Source organism: Vanellus vanellus (genome assembly GCF_965231255.1).
Source record: "Vanellus vanellus genome assembly, chromosome: 15".
Classification (NCBI taxonomy): Eukaryota; Metazoa; Chordata; class Aves; order Charadriiformes; family Charadriidae; genus Vanellus; species Vanellus vanellus.
This window is the reverse complement of record NC_138920.1, coordinates 14,311,619-14,337,085: the sequence shown is the minus strand read 5'-3', so window position 1 is coordinate 14,337,085 and position 25,467 is coordinate 14,311,619. Positions and strand designations below refer to the sequence as shown.

The 25,467-nt window shown below is 49.9% G+C and overlaps 1 protein-coding gene across 3 annotated transcripts; it reads right to left on the bottom strand.

Annotated features, from left to right (window-relative positions):
* Nucleotides 1–1,607: 1,607 nt before the first annotated feature.
* Nucleotides 1,608–19,017, bottom strand: TPD52L2 (TPD52 like 2). 3 transcript variants are annotated; one of them, XM_082490876.1, is made up of 8 exons: nt 18,917–19,017; nt 18,203–18,324; nt 16,919–17,067; nt 15,991–16,050; nt 14,387–14,446; nt 9,438–9,539; nt 3,623–3,671; nt 1,608–3,409 (listed from the first exon to the last, which is right to left on the bottom strand). In XM_082490876.1, the coding sequence occupies exons 1-8, from the start codon at nt 18,933–18,935 to the stop codon at nt 3,314–3,316; spliced, it is 657 nt and encodes a 218-aa protein (XP_082347002.1). In that variant the 5' UTR covers nt 18,936–19,017; the 3' UTR covers nt 1,608–3,313. The 3 variants fall into 3 exon arrangements, with proteins under 3 accessions (XP_082347002.1, XP_082347001.1, XP_082347003.1); XM_082490875.1 differs by having other exon boundaries at nt 18,203–18,351; nt 18,917–19,013; XM_082490877.1 differs by lacking the exon at nt 14,387–14,446 and having other exon boundaries at nt 18,203–18,351; nt 18,917–19,013.
* Between the last annotated feature and the right edge of the window lie 6,450 nt (nt 19,018–25,467).

Below are 25,467 nucleotides of genomic sequence, written 5' to 3'. Positions count from 1 at the left end.
TCTCTGAAACGCCGGCTACGCACAGGGCTCCCCCGCACCGACCCCGCACCTTGGACCTTGCGTGGAGTCTGCACCCAAGAAGAGATGCTGAGCCCACCCCAGCGCCCACCCGGGGCCAGCGCCGGCCGCTTGCACCCACAATGCGTGGGCCAGCAGCCCTGGGCCAGCGCTTGCCTCTGGAAGCAGCCCCAGCGCTGGTTTCCCGGGGAGGGGGGGGAGCGCAGGCTCCTGGCCGCTGGAGCAGTTGTGCAACCCCTCTCGTGAACATAAATGTCAAATTCCTTAAAAAAAAAACAAAACAAACTTGCCAGGGTTTCGCAGGGTTTCGGCTGAGGGTCGGGACATGGTGCTAGCGGGGGAAAGTGGCTTCTTTAGCTTTTTTGCACAGTTGCTTTTCAATTCTGCTGTTTATCTGCTTCTTCCCGCTTTGGGGGATGGAGCCACCTGCCTTCCACCCACCTTCCATGCTCCCGATGAAGCCCCTGCACCTCGCACTCCTCTGCCCAAGCTGTCCCGTTTTTGGGCACAGCTACTCACCCCCTCCTTTGAAGTAATGCAGATTTCCTTGTGACGGCTCAGCTGTTCCAGCGCCCTGCACTGCCCTTTCCCAAACTCTCCAAGCCGGGCAATTGCAGTGCGGAAAACAAGCACAAGGGCACAGGACGGGATGCTGTGCTGCTCGGCCACCACATGTCACCTGGTGCTTTGTGGTTTTGGAAACTCCCAGTGACGTAGGAGCAAGGGGTCGGTGCTTTGGAGGGATGAAGGCTCCCATACTCTTCCTCACGGGCAGGAGACAAACGTCCCAAATCCCCCAGGAGTTGTCTTCAAGACAAGTGGGCGAGCCTGTCCCTAGGTGCCTGCTGGTGGGGTGGGGACGATGACAACTGCTGAGTGTCTTTTCATGTGTCACCACACCCCAAAATGTGGCTTTGGGCTGCCTCTGCAGTGCCTGCGGCTCTCCCTCCCCAGGGAATCTCAGCTCTCTCCTTTTTGCTGAATGCTCGCCCAGTTACAGACCTCAATTATCGCCCCAGCCCATCCAGTAGAAAACCAAGGCTGACGGCGATACCCGACCATGCGGAGATGCCGCTGCATGAGCACCCGACTTGGGAACGCGTTAGGAATGGGCCGTCTGTGTCACCTGTCCCCGTGCATCCCACCACGGAGCGGTCAGAGACGAACATCACCCCGGGGAGGCGGCGTCAGATGCACCACCGTGGGAAAAGCCTCTCGTCAGCTACTGCGTCTCCAGTTGGTAACGCAAAACATGGGAGCAGTCTGGGGGGAGCCCAGCAAGTCTGGAAGCAGAGCTGGTTCACCTGCGGCACCGGCGGTGAAGGGAACTTGGAGAAGCGTGGGCTTGCGGCATTCAGCATCTTGGAAAGGCAACATCAGACTGTAAATATTATTTAGTACATCCCTTCATGGGAAAGCATCCAGAAAGCCGATGGACAAACAAGCCAGAGGGACAGGATAGAGTGTTTCAGTTGCTTCTCGCCTCAAGCCACTGCAGGCAGTTGGAATTTGCCTAACAAGTTCATAACATGCACCTATGAGCAGACTCCAGTACTGTTAGATAGAACAAGACAAGAACATTCACCCCATTTTCTCCCAAAGGAATGCTTTATTGACAGGTTTCCTCACTATTTATCTGTACGAACAGTTCAACGCCCAAGCTCCAGCAGTCCCCGTTTCACTGGCTCCGTTCCTCGCAGGGAGGCCAGTTTCAGTCAAACAAGGAGCACCAGTAAATGACACTCTACACTCCAGCTACTCCCTAGTACATCTGCCTTCTAATATTTCATCCTGTGTCCCCAGGTCTGCAGAGGGAGGGGAGCAGGGGTGAGGGAAACGGCAATCAATCAGCAGATGAGTGTCAAAACTTGCTTCTCTGAAGAAGGGTCAGAGACAGTTGGTGGTAAACCACTAAAACTACCCAGATATGTACATAAGCAAGTCTAAAGACCTGAGTAAGTCCCACTTTGCCTCTAAGGCACAGAATTGCTCACTCTAGGTATTTCTACATGGAGGCACCTTGCCTAGAATAAGATCAGGCCTCTAGAAGAAAACTCAGACTTTTTCAGCTCCTGAGCAATGAAGTTGGACATCAAGAGAACAAAACATCCAGCCCCTGGGGGAACCGGTTGAGCTCCGTGACTCTCTGCCAGTTTTTGTAAACCAAGATTAGAGTTGGGGCCTTCTGAAAAACCCGTCCAGTCACAGTCAGATGTACCACCACATGGAGGAGCCCACAGAGGGCAGAGCAGAGCCCCTCCAACGTGGTGCCCATATTGCTACAGACAGCTTTGGCCTTTTCAATCTGGCCCTGTTGCTAGCAGCCTTCAGAAATTCTTCCTCCAAGAACGAAGGCATAAACTGAGAAGGGAGAAGCAAGTTTCATACACTCAGGAAATGGAGCGCACCACTGAATTTAACACAAGAACTGGCTTATAAGCATGCTGCTACTACTGCATGATGCAAAACTCCGGTGCTCAACGTCCAGCTTTATAACCCTTGCAGTCTTCTCTATAGAAAAAAAATAATCATAAACAAGTAAAGCGTAAGGTGATGTAAGGCTTGCAGTTCAGTTTCAGAGTCCAAGGGAGCATTTCCCCAATATGATGCCAAAGCTTCTCTTTTTTTTTAAGCTTTATTTCTTTAAAGTTCATTGCATTTAAAAATAAAGATTTTTAGTTTAGTTAAAGCTAGAGCATTAGTGTAACAACGAGGCAGCTGCTAAGTGAAGTTTCCCTTTTGGGAGCCCAGAAAAAAAACCCAACTGTTTACCCCATTTACCAGCCTACTCCAATGGGAGCCAGAGAAAACAGTAACAGGAGAAGCCTGGGAGCTCACAGAGAAGCTGCATGGCATGCCCCAAACCGAGAACGTAGCCAGAAGCTGAAGCTAAGATGCCCATGCACTTGGCTTCTCCGATAACTGCCCTCCTCACACTGCTCAGGGCGATGTATCCGTTCCAAGTTATGTCAGACAAGGGAAAACTGTTTTTGACTCTACCACTGGCATTTCTGAGCTACTTTAAGGAAACTCCATCTTACGTGCTCTCCCAAAAGGACAGCAGTGATACATTTAATCTACAAACTTTAGTGTAAAATATTATTTGTGTACAAAACTTTGCATTCTCTTTATTTGACTTAGATCCAGCAGCAGTGTCTATGAATGAATGATGGATCTCTCCAGACTGGCTCTCAGCCCCTTCTTGGATTCGCATGTTGTTGCTGTTGTGAAGGTTTGGGAGGGAGGGGGCTCACTCTTACAGTTGTGCACAGCCGTGCAAAGCCACGTCGCAGGTCTAGAAAGGAGCATTGTCTTGTGGAGGCTTGTCTCCAGCTCCCGAGGGGGAGTGGAGGCCATCCGTGCTGTTTTCCCTGCTGCCCACCACTCGGGACTGAAAGGAGAGAAGAGAATTAGGATAACAAGAAACCAGCACTGAGAATATCAAGTCAATTCCCCCTTGTGAAGGTCACCTACTGTAGCAAAGACTTCACGTATCTGAGCGGCCATTTGCCCAAATACTAGTCTACAAGAAAAACACTGCAGAAATTAAAGTTTCTGCATAAGGCTTCACACTGTATGTTTACAAGACAAAGCAGACTGTTACCTTTATGGTCCCAACTCTATCTTCAAATGACTTGAAGGTTGCAGAATTCCTTGGAAAAAGGAGAGAGGAAAAAAAGGCAAAACAAAGCACAAATAAAAACAAGTTAGTTCTTAACTAAATCAAATCACGCAGCGTGACTGGGCTCCCTGGCCTTTCCCATGCAGTGACAGCAGCACCCAGACCACTTCCAGCTCCTCACAGCCTTTGGCACAAATCTTTCGGGCACACCAGACAAGAACATCACATACAAACTCTGAAGGAAAACATTTATACCACGTGCAATCCACTCAATTGCTCAAGCTAAAACGTTGAGGGAAACAAGTCCTAGTTCCTTAGGGAATCAACGCACTGTAAGTAGAGAAGAAACTAGCTCTTAAATTTTACACTGCTTCCAACTAAAAGCATGCTGTCTTAAATAATAGAAAACAAAAGCTGAAAAGGGTTTAAAACAAAGGCTTCGGTTTCCCATATTGCATCCCGCAGGCAGGAAAGGGAAGGGCCATGTGCCTGTACCTATGGGCAGTTTTATTACTACAGGAGTGATCATTTTCATCAAGAAATGCTCCTAAAAACCACAGTGTAATAAATTACTCAGAGGACTTCATATTTCCAGCGGGAAACCCAGGCCAATTGTTTGACAACCTAACAAGCTGCTTTGCTTGCAGACGATTCCAGGGGAGTGCTCTGCGCCCAGCACTGGGACTGGGCAATTACTCATACAGAGCCGCTCTCCCCGGGCTTAGCTGCGGGAGCACCGGGAGCTGGGAGATGACTTGCTTCATCTCAGTTATTTTTGTTCCAAAGAATCACTTTATATCTGCACCCATAAAATAACCTCTGTCAATGTGGAACAAGGATGAAAGACAGAGGGCTTCTGTGGGCCTCATCCTGCCCTGGCAGTCGTTTCTCCTGCAAGGAGATCACCACCTAATGCACCACACAGGCACGTGAGAAGGGCACTGAGCTTCCACGCTGGAGACAGAGGGTTCAAGTTAGGACTCATCTCATTATTAGTAATGGCCACACCGTACATTGCAAGGAGGACTGTAATCCCTGCAAGCTCCAAATTTCAATTAGACTTTGGCACAGTTGCAACACTGCATTTAACACCTGTGTTGTTCTTGGACTAATAACCATAAAAAGAGATTGGGTAAAAACCCACCCTGAATTACTCAAGCTGCAGGATGTGGTTACCCCATACTCCAAGTGGGGTCTTCTTAAGAAGGGAAACAGTTGTACAAATCAGAACCAAAACCCCAATAACAACAGTCAGCTGTACTACCCCACCAACCCCACTCAGGGGACACGGGTGTTTGCTACATTACCTCATTGCTGGCATACTTATCGAGTGGCGAATGGAGTAACTGCTACTCGGAAGCATTCAGAATAAGGAGGAAGAAGTTAAATAACAATTTTAGACAGACACCATGCAAAAGCAGCATCCCCCTGGTTCTATAGCACTTAACTGTCCACGCACAGGCTGCAGTACGCAACTGAAGCAGTAACAGCCACCCCTCTCTTCCCTTACTTAACAGCTGCAGCCCACAACTTAATTTTCCAGACATAGGGCAGTAAGCACAAGTATTTAAGTGCAAACTGCAACTGTGATACAAAAGTCAATGACAGTGCATTGGTTTGTGGTGGGTTTCTCAATCTGTGTCAAAAGTGTAGGCAAGGGTTAAATAATCAGCTTCCCCTTTAACCTCTGCAAGGGCCTGGCATAGCAACATCTGTCTTGTAGCAGCCTTGAAGAATATCTTACCTAAAGGAATTGGAGAAGGGGTGAGCCCTGGGAGGAGCCATGGGCAGCAGAGAGAAAAGGAAGCAACAATCAGACACTTGTGCGGATCTAAACACTAAATGCAGGGCAGCTAAGCAGGGATGTGGTCATAGCATCATGGGACAGCAAAGTCAACTCCCCAGGAGGAAGCCTCTCAAAATAAGTTGCAGAAGCAAGCAAAAATTAAATGCTTTTCATTAACTCAAGCCAAGCTAGGATGTTTTTCAGAGAACAATAACAGCACCTACAGCAACTCAGAGCCAGGGTGCTGGGGAGGGAAAGGAGTGGGTGTGCAACAACAACCACCCCCCAAAACATTTTACCTACCTCTACCCATTGCTTTGTTATTTTTTTTTTTTTTAGAGCAGGTTTTTCTAATCTGAGGATTTTACCAAGTGCTAGATAATTTGGTAAAAAGATACCTCCTTCCCCCATTTTCCCCCATGAGTTCTCATACAAAGACAGCATTGCTAGGACTGCTGGTTGAGAACTTCTGTAACAGGAACCTGCAATGGATACCTGCACGTTATCTTGCCAAGCCTGCAGATCTTAAAAGTTACAGCTCAGAGAACAAACATATCTCAGCATAATAAAGACAAGAATATCTGGACAAGAGGTATCATGTTTACCCCACAACCTGGTTGCCCATTTTTAGGTTTCAAGGCAAACTATCCCCCACCAGGTTACCAGATTTCCACGTGTGATTTTGCAATGCAGCAGCATCTCAACAGTCTGAAATAACAGACTGAGGTTTCCTACTTCTATTAGTCAGATAACTAGGATGCTCTAAAGGAGCTTCTCCCACCAGAAGCAGCATTTTATTCCAGTTAAATATAATTTTTGTCTCTGCAGCAAGAAGCAGTTATGGCAAGTTGGATCTGAAGTACTTGGAAAGGAGTACAAGGGCTTTTCTTTACAGCCAGAACAAAGACGTTAGGCTTTGTGGTTTCATTTCCCCATGCATCCGAGTCAGCTCTTTGGCAGGGCAGACTCCTTGAAATGCCGTCTTTGCATGCGAAATAAATTAACTTTCTACTTACTCTTGCTTAAAGGAGAAGAACACAGATAACACATGTCCATGCACCATGCTACTCCGTAAGCAATACCACAAGCACTTGTTCAGTATCTTGGCCGGGACACAGCATTAACCCTTTTCCTCCTTTCACAAGGATTTAAAGTTTATGTAAATTCAGGAATTTGCAGGCACCTTTGGGGCTCGGGCTAACATTTCATAATGAATTTGCTGGTAGTATTACGTACAGCACAAACCTCATTGGACAACATGAAGTGTATTGGGGGACATAAAACCACAAAGCAAGCTGTTATCAACAAAGAGGAAACACTTCCAATTTTGCAGTTTACTGGGGTCAGTAAAATGCAGGAACAGAATGTCTAAAAGCCAATTTACTTTTTAACCGTAAGTGGAGATAACAGGAAAAAGCTGAATTGGCCAAGATTTGGAAAAATTCCACCCACTAATTAAGCTGCATTTTCTCCCCTCAAGGCAAGCTAACAGAGCAACAGCATTAATACAGGCAGCACAGTGTTACCACATTAACTTCACAATGTCTCCTTACAATCCACAGCTATAACATTTAAAGTTATTTTGACCAGAAAACAGCAACCCTAAAGATTTAACCCAGGGACAGATTATTTGTATTTCATAGCATTTTGGTCCAAGCATTTTTAATGGAATTACAACTACGCCCTCCATGTATCAGAGGCGTTTGTCCCATTCATCACCCCTTCCTTGCATTTATCAACCGGTGAAGGCTGACTAAACAAGGAAATCCCTTCTGTTATCTCAACACTTCCAGTGATGGAAAATAAACCTGCTTTACAAGTGAATTTGTAGTGTAAGAGGGAAAAAGAAAAGTACAGTAACAGAGGTTGCAGTGTAGGCTATGAGGCCTGTAACAGATCCTCTGGGAACAGAGATCATCCCCACTTGTTCGGAGAAGTGATCATAACAATACAACAGACTTCACTCCTTGTCAGCTCTGATCACATATCAGAACACCACTCAGTTCCACCTGGCAAAGGTAGAAAGTGGGACAATTCCTGCAGAAACTTATGCTCAGAGTTAAAGCTTACTCAGAATCAGAAATATCAAGGCTTGAATGCAGCACAGGAGACAGAAGTCTGTTTATATACACACAGGAAAAATTGAAAGTCTTAAAAAAAAAAAAAAATCATTACTGTGTTCCCCCATAGGGCCACATATACAAAGAAAATCCTGCTGAAATAACTTTGGCAGGGATTCCCGAGTCACTAGACAGAAGCTGCTTCTATTTCATGACACATCACACAAGGTATTAGCTATAAAAAGGAATGCAGATGTTTAAATTGGTGATTAAGGCTGAGCAATACCACTGCTGCAAAGGTCTGACTTGTTTGTAGTCAGCCAGGCCAGCATCCACAGCCAGTTTTCACTACAACTGTGTCAGAGCAGCTCTGTCACCAGGAGTGACAGGCACACTCTTCACTCAGCCACGTATCCCCTCCGTCCATCATCTGCTCCTGGGATGGCACAAACATTTCCACAGCTGCGTGGTGAACTGGATTCTCCCAGCCAAAAGACAGGCTTGGTCCTGCCTGTTCTCAAAACGGCTTCTTCTGTTGGCAACACTGGTTGAGGAGTTCCCCGTTTGCTCCAAGAAGCCCAGTTCTCATCCCTTTGCCACAACAGCCTGACCAGACTGCAGAAGTCAGGCACCAGATTTACTTCACTTATCAGTTTAGCATAACATGTTACCACCACATCTTGCGCCAGTATCCGTAATCTACTGTGATTACACGTAAATCTCCTCTTCCAGCGGACTAGGTAGTTTCCAGAAAAGAAAAGTTAAAACTTGAATACTGGAAAGGGTAGGAAGCCAGCTAGTCCTCTGCCAAATTCAGAGAAGTGAGTGACTGAAAGCACTCACCAAAAATTACCCTCCAGGAACACAGTAAATAACTCACTGAGGACAGAACTAGAATAAGTCAGTACTATGTGATCAGAGGCCAAAAAGTTCTTACCACTTGGATAGTCCCAGCCACAGTGGAATAGGAAATTCCCTACAAATAACAACAGCTACCCATTCAATCCACGATCTGGTACATCACGTTCAACATGAGCTCTAAGAATACTTCCTCAGTAGCCTAGACGGGGTTGTATATTCAGAATTAGCTCCCATTTCCAAGAAAAAAAAACACGGTTAAGGTATTCTGCATGAAAGACTTGGACGTCGCCATTAACGGGGAAGCAATCTTTAGCTTAAATTTCTGAGGATGAGGAAAATTACCAATTCTAACCTTGAACTTTGTACAGCTGAGAAACTCACAGAGCAAGAACTTCAGCCAGCAACCGAGGGAACCAGCCCTTCACTTTCCAATTCAGAGCGGTTTAAATTTGCAATTACTCCAGTGGTCATCTGCTTAAGGAATCTAGATAACCACCAACCACAAGAAGTTTTTGTCATGATCTTCTGAATCAATTATCTTCCAATCAACATGGCATAGCTGTGCCTGGAAGGCATACTGCCCTTCTCCATGGAAATCTGACACACAGGGCATGAAACCGCATGAAACGCAGCATCCAGATTTTTGACACATTTTAAATCATAACGGAGCACAGCAGTGATAGCCCCTTTCTAATCCTAAGCAGTAGCACTGAGAAAACACACCTCTATAATCCAGTAATTAATGGAAAAAGGTAAACTTTAATACTAGTTTCTTACATATGATGTAAAAGCTGCAGTAAAACCATATGACAGTAAAAGGGGAAAGCTGCTAAAGATGTTCTGTCAAGCCTCCCATGCCAAATCAAACTTAAATGCCTTAGAACAGGTTTTATCCCATCAACAAGTCTTTAATAAGCATTTAATCTGTCCTAAACTACAATGTACAGGGCTACACAGAAGAAGGTAGTCCATCAACAGCAATGTGCTGCCAATTAAGCAGAAAAATGGAAAAAAGCCTAGTTATTGTTTTCAAACAGTAACGAGATTTCAGACAAGATCAAAGCACCAGAGTGCAAAACAGAAGTCTTACCTCATGTCACCAAGTTTCCTGCTGATAACAGAACCTACATTGGAAAGGGCTGCTGAAGTCTTCTGTCCTGCCTGGGAAAGGGTTTCTTGGGTCTTCTTATAACTAGACAGAAAAAAACATCATAAATTGAACTAATAGGTAGCATCTGAAAGCAAGAAGCACCCCACAACACCCCCAGTTTGAAAAGGAACCCATATTAAAGGACAGAAGCTAGGTTAGTGAGCTGTGCTGACTTCACTGAAAGAGCCCCTTCCAGTCTTGCATATGTTCAACGATTGGAAGTTTTAAGATGGCAGCAAGCGTAGGATTAGCCTTTCCATACACTCACGTTACTATTTTGACCACATGTTCTTAAATCTGACAAATATTTGGGGGGGGAACACCAAAACCAACCAACCCCAATTTTCCAGGTGAAAACACCATAGCATTGTACCCTATTTGCTCTACAACTATCTTTTGGGCTCCTTGAAAAAATAAGTCTATGAAGCTACTCCATAATATGCTTACAGTCTTGAAGAAGTTATAGTGTTTGTTTAGTGTTCGGTTACAGAGGGAAGAGGCAAGACTAACATCGCCAGATAGAAAAGAAGTGAAGGAATCAGCATTATCTCTACAACTTGCAGTTTAGAAATAAATTGGTAGAGAAGTTTCCTATCAGTTACCATTAACCACAATACATAAGAAGTCTGACCGCTTGTATTTGTCAGCTGATTACATTTCAGTTTATACCAGAGCTGAAGAAGACAGACACTTGAAAACTTTTCTTTCCTTTAGATGAGACTAATCTCAAGAACAAAGATTCTTTGAGCCACTTTCATCAACTCACCCTCTAAGCTATTCCACAGTTGGTGATTAACATCTAGATTTATGGCATTCTTCAAATTATAAAAAAAATAAAAATAAAAATACTCAGGCTGGAAAACAAGTTCAACAATTTAAGCCAAGTTTTCTTATTCCAAATATTTCAGCTTGAGATTTTTTTCCCCCCCAACTGGGATATTTAGGAGAAGGGCATTATAAACAGCCTAATGCATATAGCCGAAAGCTGCCCAGCAGAGAAGGACCTGGGGGTGTTGGTGGACAGCTGGCTGAATATGAGCCGGCAGTGAGCCCAGGTGGCCAAGAAGGCCAACGGCATCCTGGCCTGTATCAGGAATAGTGTGGCCAGCAGGACTAAGGAAGCGATCATCCCCCTGTACTCAGCACTGGTGAGACCCCAACTCCAGTACTGTGTTCAGTGTTGGGCCCCTCACTACAAGAAGGACATTGAGGTGTTGGAGCGTGTCCAGAGAAGGGCAACAGAGCTGGTGAGGGGTCTGGAGGACAAATCTTATGAGGAACAACTGAGGGAACTGGGGGTGTTCAGCCTGGAGAAGAGGAGGCTGAGGGGAGATCTTATCCTCTACAAGTACCTGAAAGGAGGGTGTAGAGAGGTGGGGGCTGACCTCTTCTCCCTGGTGACAAGTGATAGGATGAGAGGAAATGGGTTCAAGTTATGGCAGGGGAGGTTTAGATTGGATATTAGGAAACATTTTTTCACTGAAAGGGTTATCAAACATTGGAATAGGCTGCCCAGGGAGGGGGTGGATTCGCCATCCCGGGAGGTGGTTAAAAAAAAGGGTAACTGTGGTACTTGGGGACATGGTTTAGAAGTGGTTTTGTCAGGGTAGGGTAATGGTTGGACTTGATGATCTTAAAGGTCCCTTCCAACCTCAGCAATTCTATGATTCTAATGTTGTCTCTTATGCCCGAAGTCCCAAGGCTGGAAGAACCACGATGAGAGCTGACTTATTTACACCTCATTCTCTCCAGACAGAAGTGCAGGAGACAGCACCTGGATTCAAGCAATACCAATGACAACATGTTGGTTTGTTGCGGTTTTCTTAAGACCACAGCCAAGTATTTCTGAATCAACAACATACACGAGACTTATGCAGAACAGGGCAAAACTGCATCAGCTTTACCTTCCCTCTTCCTGCTCCTGGAAGAAAATTCCTAGAACCTACACGTTTTTCAGAGCAATTCCTCTTGAATTCAGTGACTCCAGAATAACCTGAGCATGTCTCAACAGTGAGGTGTCAACACTGTTTCTCTACAGTACAATCTTTTGCAAGAAATGGTCATCTCAGGACAAGTTCGGAGTGAATTGGTCGGTATCAATGCTGCTTGCTCTTACCCGTGCCTTCCTATCGCAATAGCTGTGTCTGAACCCTTGGGCCAAAGTTGCTTTGGAAGAGGAGGATCTCAATCCCCCTCAGCAGTCAGGCTCCTCCCCAGCAGTCCAAGTCCTATCATGGGATTTGATTTACAGCTGCCCAACAGAAACATGGAAGACCTCGTGCTCACCAAAGTATGTTGTGCTGACTCTACGTCTCCTTGGCACTCAACTCTGAGATCAGCACTGAGCACCAGAGCAGCAATGAGAAAAATGATTTACAGACACCATCACATCATGCACACACTGCAAACTCCCAGGTATTATGTCTAGCTTCAGCAGATAAAGGCCAGAGATTTTCCAGCTGTTTTTTCCACACTAGAGAGCAGTATTCTTATGATAACTGAAGATCTAGCACTCAAGTGCTGCTCCTTCTGCCTGGGTGTGCTCCTTCATGATGCCAGCACAACTGTTTGTGCAGAGAGTGATCTACAGAGTGATCTAGATCAAGGAAACAATTTAAATTTGAAAGAACAAAAAAGGCGGCGGCAGCCAGATCAGATCGCCAGTCTAATCCTGCATCCACGGCTCCCACACATGCGTACACACCTCCACTACTGCAACACAGGAGGCAGAGCCAGGAGAGTGCAGCTGAGATGAGCAGCTCTTTAACCCAGAACTGCCATCAGACACACATGTGGCGCTGCATCTGTGACAACCAGGGATCGGGTTATACAAGACTTTAATGCAACTTAACTACGCCCAGCCCTGACCTAGAAGTTGCAACTACTCTCCTTGCAAGAGACATGGCTGGGTTTACCATAGCTTTAAATTCACAATCACTCACTTTCTTCCCTTAGCACCAGTACAAAGCACAATAGAATAATCTAAATCTGGGAGTAATAAATACAAGCTGTGATTAATACCTAGCTCTACTAACAGGCAACTGGCAGCAGCAGAAGCTGCAGAAATGATCTCTGCCATGTAGCGTTCATCCTCTGGTATTCAAACATTTCATTGCACACCCCTCCTATAAATCCTGACAGGGAGAAGCTAGAGCTGCACCCTCAAATCCCTCTTTATCCATTAATACCAGCTTCCTCTCACTTGCTTTTAACCAGCAATTGCCATTTGTGCTGTCTGGCTAAGTGCACAAACCATCCAAATCATCTTAAGTCCTGGTTACAAAGAAACCAGACCTGGGGACAGATTGGGCTGATTTCTGTCCTGTCTAAGTACTCCTTGCAGAGTGCAAGTCTGTGACCAGGAACGGCAACTACCAGGAAATTCAGCACTGCACAAAAGCACCATAAGGTCACGCGTTTGGCCCATTCCCAGTTCAGTCAGGATGCTTGTTAGTGATAATGCAGAGAAGCTCTGAAACAGGAAAGAGGATGCATTTGCATAAAAAACCCCAAACATTTGAATAAACCCTCCTCCCTGGATTTCTTGAATTTGACTCTTCGCATTTACTGAGCTTTAGACAAAGGAAGTAGAAAAATCTGTTTGTTTTCTGAACCATTCCTGGACTCTTAATTTTCAATCCCCCTCACTTCTCCATTTTAATCAGCATCTACCTTGCTAGTATGAATTGTCACTCTCCAGTGCCAAAGCAAGCAGGAAAACTAGCGTGCCACAGCTATTCAGGCCTTAAGTGCTCTACAAAAGCATGCTTCCGCCGCATTTCTGGCACTGCTTATGTACAAGGAAACAGATATAACGAGACGTTTTCTATTCTAGCAGGCACACCCAGGGAGGAACTCTGATTAGACACCACTGGAGTCAGGCATACTGTCACCAAGCACAAAAAAAAAAAAAAAAAATCAAGGATCAAGGTCATTCTATTTAGCATACGAAACAGTGACAGTTTACATCTTCTTAATCTAGAAAACATACACAGAACATTAAAATTAGACCTGCATACTTGAAGTTTTTTCTGATACTCCTACTTTTTATCTCTGCTCACCTTTCACCCATCTTATGAAGAAGACCACCTGTTCATACACACTGCCAGCAACGTGCCAGCTCAAAGGACTGAATTTCAAACCCACTCCAGAGAGCAGGGAAAGCCGGTAAGACCTACTTCACCATAGTTTAAATTGGTTCAGGAAACACCACCACTACCTGCCTGCTCCCATTGTATCACTGGAAAGGACTCCCCTGTATGCTGTGGGAAAGATGCAGCAAGCAGGACAAAGGCCAACTTCTATAATATGCTTCCATAATTTAGTCCAGATGAGAATTTAATACCAAGCATTTAATAAAAACACGGCCAAGACACCTTCACAGCCTACAAGTGGAATATAACAGCTGTAAGGTTTAAGCTGTTCCAGTCCATTTGGGGCCTCAACATAACAGAACAGCTGCCTTGGACACTACAGCTCTATTTGTTCTCATCAGGTACCACAGCAAAAAGAAAAACTCCTGCTCCCTGCAGAGCATGTTGCGGGTAACAAGAAGAGGTCATTCTGGCTATTTCACGGCTTATCAGCTGAAGATATAATGTGTGGTGCACAGGTCTCAGCTACCCAGTGGCTTCAGCCAGTTCTCCTGAGCACAGGCAGGCATTTGAAGAGTATCACTTGGACCAAAATGATGTAATTCAACTACTGACCTGAGGAAAAGCTCCCTCTCCCAGAAAAGGTGTTTATTGGGTTAAAAAAGTGAAAGCTAGAAAAGAGAAATGTTTAAACAGACCTAGTCAAAGCAGAGGACTGTGAGAAGGGGCACAGAACATTAGTGACAGCAGACTGCCATGAAAGCATTTGCTAACACTGAAGGTTAAGACACTCACGCTTCTGATTGAGTTAATTTTTCATTCCAGTCCTCCAGTGTGCTGCTGGCTGAAAGATATCTACAAACACAATGGAGGTTAGATACAGTGCTGAGATTCACTACAGATGCTTCCTTTGACACTTTCCACGTTACTAGCATCTCTTTACACTTACAGTATCATAGGTTTTATTTCTCTGACAACAGCTTCCCCCCTTCTCTGTTTCAGCCAGAAGGAAAAGAGCTGTTGTGAGAGAGGGGGAAGACAGCAAAAGCCCTGGGCTTTTTCTTATTTAAGCACGTTCAAACACTGAGCGCAAAGAAACAAAGCCTGCAGTTTAGAAGATGTCAAGAATTGGCAGACTTTGCATCTTCTGTTACCTTCCTACATGCTGCATGGCGGCTAGATACTAAGAGCACAGAGCAGTGAACTGCGCTTAAGGCTAAAATAAAAAAAAAAAAAAAAATCTGTCACACCCAAAGCTATATTTTACCAACATAGCATGACCTGGACAAACTGTTAAACTTAGTTTCATTTTCTAATCTTTAGAAATCGTGTTTCCCTACATAGAGAACAGTACCTTAGGGGTTGTGAGAATTTAAACAGCAGGTACAGAACAAAACCAAGTATTACAGAAAGCATCTGCTACCAGCTCAGACAACATGCAGAAGTGCTCAAAGGTGACGTTTCACAGGCAGCTCGCATCACCCAGAAGCGTAACTCTCCCCAATTAGATCAGTGCCATCTCGCCTACGGATGAGATATTTCCAACCCACATTTTCCTCTTAGCTAAATAATTATCGCCTTCAATACAAAATGTAGAAGGGAAAGAATCTTCAGTGCAGAAAACATTCAAGGTCTCCCTTACGTTCAGCTATGCAGCAGGAATCAAAATTATTCATGTCTAATATGAATGGAGGTCTAATACAATTAAAGAATGTATTCTAGGAGACGAAAGCAGCCAGATGTTCTTTATTCACATTTGCCACCTGCTCTTATATACTGCAAAGACTAAAACTCATGGCTTTCTACTGTTGACATCATCAAAAAGGTTCACATACATACATCAATGCAGAAGAGCCACTTTATGGTGGCTTTCAAAAGCTAATGTATGTATTTGTATTTGCACAGCCCCTATTTCCAGCTACAAGTAAATGCCTTCAGGCACTCTCTCTCCCCTGTGGCTGTACAGAAGGGTGATAATCAAACTGATTCCTACCACATCTGCTAATGAGAAGAGAAATAGTTTCACAGTAAAGATAGAGGTCCACTAATAAGACATCTGATAACAGACTCACATACCAATAACCAGCTAAAGGGAAACTGTGGTTGATTTTTTGCCCTTTTTTTTTTTTTTTAATAAAATGTGGTCTGGTAACTGATTGGAATTTTTATTCTGCAATAGCAAGACTACAAGAGAGATGATAGCAGTAACTTTTACTCATCTCCTCTGCAACTGAGGGACGCTTATAGCTGGAAGCCAGGCCCACTGCTAATAACAGTCCTGCTTCACCATGCCTCCAGCTCCCAGTCAACCCCTGATGCCTGTAAGAACAAGTAGCAGCACAAATCGGGGAACGCAGCAAGGAGCAAGGAGGTGTTGCTGAGGAGCCCGAGGCACTCACAAGTCAGACTGTGTCACTTTGTCATTCCACTCTCCAAGTTTCTCAGATGTTTTCACATAACTAGAAACAGAAAGTGTTAATGAATATAACTTCAATATTCATTGCTTAGAAGACAACGACACAGATTTCAGTTACAAAGGAATAACAGAAATCAGGCAGGGGTGTAGGAGGGAAGACAAGGGAAAGACTAAACAGTGAGATGAACAGCTCAACAATCCGCTTTGCAGCGGCACTGTCAGTAACTCCAAGTTCCAGTTAAGTTACACAAGACCTTTTAGACTAAACGATATCTCTGTGGCACCAAGAGTCCTGTACATCCAGGCACAGCTGCAGGGTCAAACTTACCTCTTTGACTCTTCTTTTGGCACTGTGAAGCACTGCAATGACCATGCCCTTAATGTCTGTTCAGGAACAGTCAGTCTAATTTCAGATCTTCTTTAGGCAGAAATGACTACGCATAACACGCACGAACGTGACAGAATTTTTTCCTAGGAAGTGCAGACTTTTTAATTCAAGCTATACAGCTCAGGAAATAGCTTCTGAACTAGCACAACGCAGCAGAGCTTTGAAACTTCTTGCACTTCTCTTTGAGCTCAAATTCAGAACAAGGTAGCAGCTGCCTATGTCTCAGAAAACGGGCATAAATGGGCAAACTGAACTGTTATGTGGTGATCTAGATCTCCAACATCATGGGAAAGAGCATCCAGCAACAACTTATCCAGATCACAGACATGAAAGTTCTGTTTACGCTGACATAAAGACATTGATGCAAGAGAGCAATGAAATGAATAGTTTTAAGTGCCTTTTACTCTATAGACCCAGAGCAAAAGCCTCCAGCCACTGGGAAGAGCCCTGGAATACACTGCTGGGAAATAATTACTGTAGAGTCATATTTAAATGTGAAATGTGCAACAGAAGTAACACTTACGCATTGGAGACTTGGACATCATGCCAGCTTTTAGACAGGTTTTGCTTTAACCCATCTAAAGGAGTCAAACCTAGCTTCCTCTTCAGTTCTCCACAGTGCCTCTCTTTAGCAGCCAGAACTTGCCTGAGAGTACCAATTTCTTCTTCAACCTTAGAGAAAGGGAGAGGTTTGCCTTAAATCCCAGTTGAGCACAATGCTGGAAATTAAGCCAACTTTCTACCTCTCTCAAAACTAGGAAGATTTCATTAACATGAATTTAAAGAATTGGTAGGAATGTCAGGTACACGCAGAACGATTCAACTGAATGTGAACAGCGCTGGAATTGGAGGCCTACAGCTCAGACTTCAATTGGGAAAATATCCCTACAAGTCACTATACTGCCGACTTAATGGCACCAGGATTAACAGAGCTCATTTCTAGCGTTGTAATTTCAACAGTAGATAAAAATCAGTTGCCAAACCTTATTAACTAAGGTTTCTATCTTATGATTCTTTTACTCTGATGTCATCAAAGCAAAGAGTTTTTCCTCAGAGATCTTTCTTACAAGATTTTCAAAGTACTCAAGTTGCTTCCAGACAGAGGAAACTGCTTCAACTGCCATTCACCAAGATCTGCATGACAACACAGAGCAGCAAAGTCCTCCCTTGCTAAAAGCTGCAAGTCAAAGAATGCCCATGAGATTCTCAAATGAAAGAAAGGACTACAGAAAAACAGCTGCATTTATCTTCAGCTGCATTTCAGATAGAAATTATAATCTGACCTTTAAAACCCCAAAGGTGCCCCAAATTTAGGATATTACATTACAAACTCTCAGCTCTTCAAAAGCATGCAGGCACCAAAAAAAGTTGTGCATAAAGCGTAATAAATATTTAAGAGAAAAAGCTAGAAAAAGAAAACATGTTAAGTGCTCCATTGTTTCAGCTTCCTAAGGAAAACCAAGTTTCTTTTGCATACAACTTACCTAAAATGTTTTCTCACTTCAAATGGAGCTAAATGCTTAGATTAAACTCATGGCATCAAAAGCCACTTATTTCCTTAGAGCTCTAAGTTAAGTCGTTCTGGGAAAGAGCAGGCAACATACCACAGTGTTTGAAGTATCTGCCAGCTTTGTGCATTTTAACAATTAGCTGAGAGATCCAAAGGTAACATCACTGCAAAATTAAAACAAAACAACAACAAAAAAACCAAAACACAACAAAAACAAGTCCTCCTTGTACAGCTTCTGTTTGTTCCTCACCAACAGGACACAACTGTGGCCACTGAAAAACACCAGCGCCCCATTACCTTGGCAAGCTCAGATCTCAACTCCTCCTCTTCAGCAAGAGTCAGCCCCTCGGGCGCAGGGGTCCGGGCCGAAGCCGCCGCGCTGTCCACGGGAACATCTGTCATGGCATCCGACAGCAGACCTTTGTTGGGAGAGTTAAGGTTGATATCTGTCACAGACAAGGAGCAGAGAGCAGACAGAATGAGCAGCCAGCAAGCGAAGCACGTTATGCAAACCTGGGCAGCCTGACGGGAAAGGTGAAGACGGGGGCTTCACAGAGAGAGGAAGAGAAACCTCCAGTGGGGTTTCCTCCACTAGCATCTCTCAGAAGCGACAGAAGCAGACTCCGCTCATCCAAAATAGCTCCTCTGCCCAGCACCAGCTGCTGAATACCCGCAGGGCCAGCGCCAGCCCGAGGAGGTGGGGGAACAAGCCCTGGCGAGGGGGGACGAGCCCCGCGGGCTTGGGGAGGGGCGGGACGAGCCGCCAGCGCCCTCCCCGGGGCCCCGGAGCCGCAGCCCCCAGACGGGCCCACCCGCACGGCGGCCCCCGGGCCGCCTCTCTATCCCCCCCAGGGGCCGCCTCTCCCCTCACGGCAACCCCCCCCGTCAAGGGCCGTCTCCCCCCCTCGGGGCCGCCCCGTCGCCGAGCCCCCCACCCCCGCCACAAGGCGGCCGGAGGCGAAGGCCCGTCCCCGCGGGCCAGAGCGCAGTCCCCCGCCGCTGTCCCCCTACCCTGGCCGGCGCTCTCCATAGCGGCGCCCCAGGCCCCTCCAGCCGCCGCCGAAGAAGAAGAAGAAGAAGAAGAAGAAGAAGCCGCCGCTGCCGCCACCGCCCCCCCGTGACGCAATCAGCTCCGCGCCGCACCGCCCACTTCCGGGGAGGGTCGCGGGGAGATTGCGTCACTCGCCGCGTCGCCACGGCGACGGCACCACGTTCCCCTCCCTTTCCCTGCCCGCCGGAAATGGGCGGTGGGTGACGTCATCAAGCAGGGTGACGTCATGCGCCCGGGCGGGGCCGGCGGTGCGGTGCGGCCGGGCGGAGGGAAGGGGGCAGCACCGGCACGGGCCTGCCGGGCCCGGCCCCTCTCAGCCGGCCCGCGGGGCCGCTGCAGGCCGGTGCTGGGCGGCCTCCTCCCGCCCAGTGCGTTAATTAACGCTGCTAATTCAACCGGGTAATGAACCCTGCTGCACCCTCCCCCCCCTCGCCCCCGCCCGTCAGCCCCTGCGGGGTCCGGGACTCCCGGGTAGGCCCGAGGGCGGCCGCGGTGCTCAGGGCCTTCCACAGTCCTGCGTTCCCGCCGCGGGGCCGGGGCCGGTTCCCGCTTCCAGGTGCACCTCAAAAATCCGGATTTTCACCAGGTGCCCACCTGCAGCAGCAGAAGGGGGAAGCAATGGCGGGAGAGGAGGGGTTCGCCTTTCTCTGCTGTGGGCAGTCAGAGCTCGGCCCCCGGCCATGGACCTGCCGGGCGTTTTGGAGGGGCTGGAAGCAGAGCGGGAGCCAAAACTCCCCAGTGGTGCTGCTTCCAGTTCTGCTTTGGTTCCGAGAGGTGTGTCAGGGTGCGAGGAAGCTCTGGGCTGCTCCGCTTCCATCAGTTTTGTGACTCGCCTCACTGAAAACCCTGCTTGGTTGGAGTCTCGTTTCCAGGTGGTTTTGTTTTTCAGAGCCTTTCCCACTCGGTCTCTTCACATTGACCGGGACAAGGCATGAAAAAGGAAGCAGATATAAGTGGAGAAATGGGCATGAATTTTTCAGAGCCCTTTCCAGTAGTGTGCCTCAGCTGCCCAAGCAGAGGGTTTGCAGTTAGCGCCCGCCAGCGCTGCTGGAAATGCCCTTTCTGGGCACGGCCCATCAGCGCCACCCGCCCTGCCTGTCTGCTTGTCCTCGAAAGGACAGGGAACAGTTTAACAGCTCAGCTTTTTATTTGTTGGGTTTTTTTGGGGGAAGGGGGGTGGTTATTGCGAAGGTTGAAGCCTCAGCACAGGTCTCATTTTGAAGCTGGGCTCAGTGGAAACCCAGGGAGTGGCTGAATGTGGAGCCCATGCGAAAAATCTGGATTTTTCCAGGCACACCAGAGCCCAGATTCCTGAAAATCTGGCCCCAAGAGGTGGCTGCAGCAGGAGGAGCCAGGAGGGCTGCAGCTCGCAGGGAGCTGCGGTGGCCTCTGCCAGCTCTGCCAGGCGTGAAACCCCACTGCCAAGTCCAACCTTGCCGCACAGCCAAGGATCAGGCTGTGCCTCGTGGGGACGCACAGGATCGCCCTCCAAAGATCCACCGCTCCAGCGGCTAATTTCACTCTACCTTCAAGCACTGGCTTTTAATTAAATGGATCATGCTGCCAACTTAATTATTCCCCATCCCAAGCCCTTGAAGGGTGTTGGGAAGCAGAGAGCAATCCTGCATTTGGAGAGGGGAAAAAAAAAAAAACAAACCACAACCCTGTTTCTGGAGAATCATTGCTTTGGTTCGAAACCACAGTGGCTCCGCTGGGGCTGGGCAGTAATTTGGGGGCAAAATGTCTGCGCCATCTGCAGAGGCGTTTGCTCACCCTGGAGCCGTGGCTTCACGCCCTCCACCTTCCCTACGAGTTCCCCTTTTGCTGCTGCTGGGCTTTTCGCTTGGTTGAGGCTTTTTTTTTTTTTTTTTTTTTTTTGGCATTTGCTGGCAAACGCTGAAATGTCAGGCCTGGGGCCGGTTCCCTTCGCTGATCCCCTTCCAGCCGTGCGGAGGCGGAGGGGAGGGAAGGGGCCAGCTTCGATGGGTCGGGGGGATGTCTTGTTTGGGAGGCGAGCGGCATCTCCCAGTGCCCGGGCATCGCTCCGTGTCTCTGGAAAGCACATGTCCCCGGGCAGCACTTTGTTTCCTAGCCCAAGTTACAAATCACGGCTGTTTCCCAGCAAAGCGAGGAATTGCATGAACGGCTGTGCAGACGGGAAGCGGCACCCGTGGGCGTCCTCAGCTGCCACAGCTCCCAGGACAGGGATGCTCTGGGTGAGCATGGACATTTCCCGGTTGATGGTTCCTCACGTCCGTGCCGGGCTCAGGCAGTGCCGCTGCTCCGTGGCTTCGTTTGGAAGCTGACACGATCTGGGCTCCGTGCCCCCTTTTAAAGCAAGCCCTGACCTAGATTTCCCTGCCCGCTGCAGAGCCGGCTGGGCTCTGCTCTCCCCGTCGCTCCTCCCTGTGGCTGGAAAGGGCCCAGCAGAACAGTCCTGGCTCCTGCTCGTTAAGCCAGTGGCTATTAGCCCCGTCGGGAGCGAGTCTGCCCTGGCTGATAGAGCCCTATCGCATTTTGCCCGGCTGAGCGCGATTCCCAGGCACTAACGGAGCCTCCCCTGTGCAGGAGTGGCGGCCGGTGGGGCTATCTCTGCACCCAGACATAGCGATGATGGCCCATGGCCAGCTCTTGGCTCTGCCTGCTCCCCCCACGGCAGTGCCCCACCACCTCCATCGCACCCCCCGGGATGTCCCACCCCTCAGCCTGGTCAGGGTGCTGGTGCCTGGGCTGGAATGGGGGGCACAGCATTGACCGGGGGGTGCAGCAGGGAGGGAGTGTGGCTGTATGGTCTCCAGTGGAGTGTGGGTGCAGTGCTGCCTGTCTGTCCATCCATCAGTTTGTCCATCTGTCTGTCCATCTATCTGTCTGTGCATCCATGTGTCTGTCCATCCCTATGTCCATCCATCCATCCATCCATCCATTCCTGTGTCCATCTGCCAGTCCATCCAGCCATCCATCTGCCCCTCTGTCCACCAGTCCATCCATTCATCCATCCATCCATCTATCCATCCATCCCTGTGTCTGTTTGCCTGTCCGTCCATCCGTCCATCCATGGCTTCCTGGCAGAGCCAGACCCATCTCGTGGTTATGAACCCAACCTTCCCTTGGAGAGCTGTCACCTGCTCACGGTCACCTACGCCGGGTGGCTGCACAGGGTGCTGTTTGCCTGGGCACTGGGGGCAAAACACACTCTTAAGAGCAAAAAAGAAGCATTAAAAAATGGCGTGTGCACCAGCCCCCCCCCCTCCCCTTTGCAGAGTCGGGACACTCAGAACACAAAGGTGGCGGTTGGGAGCATCGGAGGGTCCCCTGCAAGCGTCGCTCCCCAGGCATCAACCCGCAGGCTGCCCAACCCCCTCACGCACCCCCCAAAAAAAACCTTTTACATTTCAGGTGAGACAGATCCTCTTTCCCTGTCCCTGAGGTGGGAGCGGGGGCTGCAGGGCGGTGTTGGTGTTCCTCTTTCCCCATCCGCCGCCGTCCCCTGCGTGCTGCGGGGCATTGCCCACCCGCCACCGCAGCAGCCGCCCGCCTGGTGCTGCCTTCCGCTTTTCTCCAAACCCAAAATAGCCCCCGGGCCGTGGTGGGGGGACGCCGGGGGTGACGCTTCCTCTTTCTGAACCACTGCCGCCACTGCTGGGGAAGGGACGGGGACTCTTGAGCGGGGCTGAACCGAGGGGACATGGGTGCAGCTGCTGGGGATGGGGGACAGATGTCAGACGTGGGGCCCGTGGGCTGGACCCAGAGCATCCTCTGCGGGATCCTGGGCTCATTGCCTGGACCAACCCAATGTCCCCCATATTGCCATCTCCCGGCTGGTGCAGGTGGCTTGGTGCGGACACACAGACTGCGTGGCTCCATCCCGTGGAGTGGTCGGGGCTGGGCTGGGGTCCCACCACCCCCTGGGGGTCCCCACCTCGAGCAGAAAGCCCCGTGTGTCCAAGGACTGCCCGAGGGCATCCTGCCCAGCTCCTGCTCTTCCCCAGAAAGTGTCGGTCACTCCCTGGCCAGCGGCTGGGCTTCCCCGCCTGCAGCCGGAGCCCCCCCTGCTCCCACCCCTAACGCCCTCAGGAGCCGTGGCACTGACACCAACCCCGCCTGGGGCAGGGTGGACTTCTCTCTGTGCCCGAACAGCCTCCTCCCTCTTCCTTTCGGGCTGGTTTCGGGGCCCATCATTGCACCCCTCTGCCTGGAAATGGGTCCCTTAATTTCTGCTTTGTTACCCTGGCTCGTTTGGCTGCTCTTAGCTCTGAAGCAGCTCCTGGGGCTGCCTGAGCACCCCGTGACAGCCACCAGCGCTGCCTCCCCAGCTGTGGGGTTTCTCTCTGGTCCCCACCTCGTCGCCTCTTGAAACAGCTTACGCCGCTCGTTTCCACCCTCGTCACCGGGAATTCCCCCGGCAGGGTTTGGGGTGAAGTTGCTCATCTCCGCAGTCACAGCAGAGCCCAGGGAGTTGCCAGCGCCGTGGGGCAGTGGGGATGGCCCCGCTCCAGCCCCACGGCAGCACTCTGCTGCCCACGAGCCCTATCCCCGTGGCCAAGCCCCCCCCAGGGGAATGCAGGGGGACGTGGGGGGACATGGGGGGAAGCCTCTCGTCCTGGGGCTTCCCATGCACTCACAGAATGACGTGCACACCTGGGAGCGTGCAGAGTCGTGGGGACACGTGCAGTCATGGGGACAGGGGACATGTGTAGCTGAAGGACCAAATGGGTGACGGAGCCATATCCCATCCCTGGGACCTTGAGCTCCGCAGCCTGGCTGGGGCACAAGGGGTGCTTCTTGGGGGGCACGGGGTACAAGTGGTGCGCTGCTGTCACTGCGGCTATGACTGGCTCTGGGCATCAATGGAGGACATCCTTACTGGCACCCAGGACGCTTGGAAACTGGGGGAAGGATCTGTCCCTCCAGCCCTCCTTCGCGCTCCTGTGCGGGAACAGGCTGGGCAAAAATCCTTTTCCTCCCCACTCCTGCCTGATTTTCCCCTGCCCTGCCCCAGGCTGCTTGGGGACCTGCTTCCCACCCCGCTAACCTCACTCTGGGATCCATCCAGCACCATCTGCTGCTTGGAAAAACCCTGCTCGCTAAGCTGCTCTAATCCCTGAATCCTATCTGTGTCCTGCAGTCGTTGAGAGCCGCCGGCAACGAGCATCTCCCCCGGCTCCCGCAGCCCACGCTCCCTGGCAGCCCACGGCCACGCTCGCTGCGGCTCTCCCAGCTCTTCTCTGCCCACGGTGCCGGGGCTGGTTGGGTGCTGGACAGGATCCGGCCAACCCAGCCCCTGCGCTGCGGGAATATGCGAAATGCTTGGGGAGAAGAGGGGGAGAAAAGCAATAAATGATGCCTGATGCTTCCATCTCCCTGCCCTCCTCTCTGCCCCAGGGAGCGGGGAGAGCTCTGCACCGTGGCAGAGGGCTGGAGCGCAGGATGCAGCCCGGGATCGGGAGGTGGCAGAGGGGCGAGAACCCCCGGGTCCGGGAGCTGGGGGGCTGCTGGTGGGAGAAGAAAGGGAGCGGGGGGCCAGGGGGAGGTGAGAGAGGAGATTGGGGGCGGGGGGGGGATGAGCCAGTGGCGAAAAAGCCGAACGCGGGAGCAGCCAGACCCCCCGGCTCAGGAAGCCAGGGCTGGAGGAGCGGGGGGCCGGGGGGGGGAGTCTCCCCCCACTCTCCCTGCCGAGGAAGCGCAGGGGAGAGCTTCCCGGAGGACGCGGGGGGAGAGGAAGCGCCGGAGACAGCTGCACAACATCTGGCAGTGGCAAGGCCCCCCCGGGACCCCGAGGCGGCCAAGCACGGGGCGGGGGGGGGCGAGCCAGCGCGATGCTTCCTGCCATCCCTCCGCCTCCAGATGTGTCCCCTGCTCCCCCCCATGGGCTGCAGCCCCCCGGCTCCCTGCACCCCCACCCTTCCCGTCTCCTCCAGGACATGCCCAACAACCTGCTTCCAGTTCAGTCCCAGTTTGCCGGCGCTCCCAGGACCCCGTGGTCCCCGCCACACCCCGGGGACATGTGGCTCCGTCACCTCTGGCATCCCCATCCTTTGATGGCCTTCCCAGCTCCAGCGGGGTGAGCTGCGGGGGGAGGGCTGTCAGCTCGTGTCCCCAAATAGGGCGCGTTCCCCTCTCTGGCACCACGGTGCCATTGCCCGGTGCCAAACCCAACGTGGGGACCCAGCAGAGCGGGGCAGAGGGTGCAGGACCACCCCATTCCACCCAATTCCTCCTGCCCCAAATCCTTCTGGATGCAGCCCACCCCAAGCGGGGAGCTGCCCATGGCCTGGCCCCAGTAAATAGCTGGGTAAGGTTGAAAAGCAAGACAGGATTAGCCGCGGGCAGGGAAAATAGCCTCTCTCCTCAAAAATAGCTTCCTGGGATTAAAAATAGCCAGAGGTCCCAAAGCCATTGCTGCGGGGGGACGCAGGCACCAGCTGGGCCGGGCTGCCTGCTCCTGCGCTGAGGGACAATTAGGGGCATTACGGGGAGCTTAGGGCTCCTCGGAGCCATCTGGCCGCCGGCA

Coding starts and splice junctions, on each gene's coding strand:
- TPD52L2 (XM_082490875.1), bottom strand. Junction 17,068..18,202: donor TGAGATCTGAGCTTGCCAAG/GTAATGGGGCGC, acceptor CCTTTCTCTAAG/GTTGAAGAAGAAATTGGTAC. Junction 14,447..15,990: donor AAAGTGACACAGTCTGACTT/GTGAGTGCCTCG, acceptor TTGTGTTTGTAG/ATATCTTTCAGCCAGCAGCA.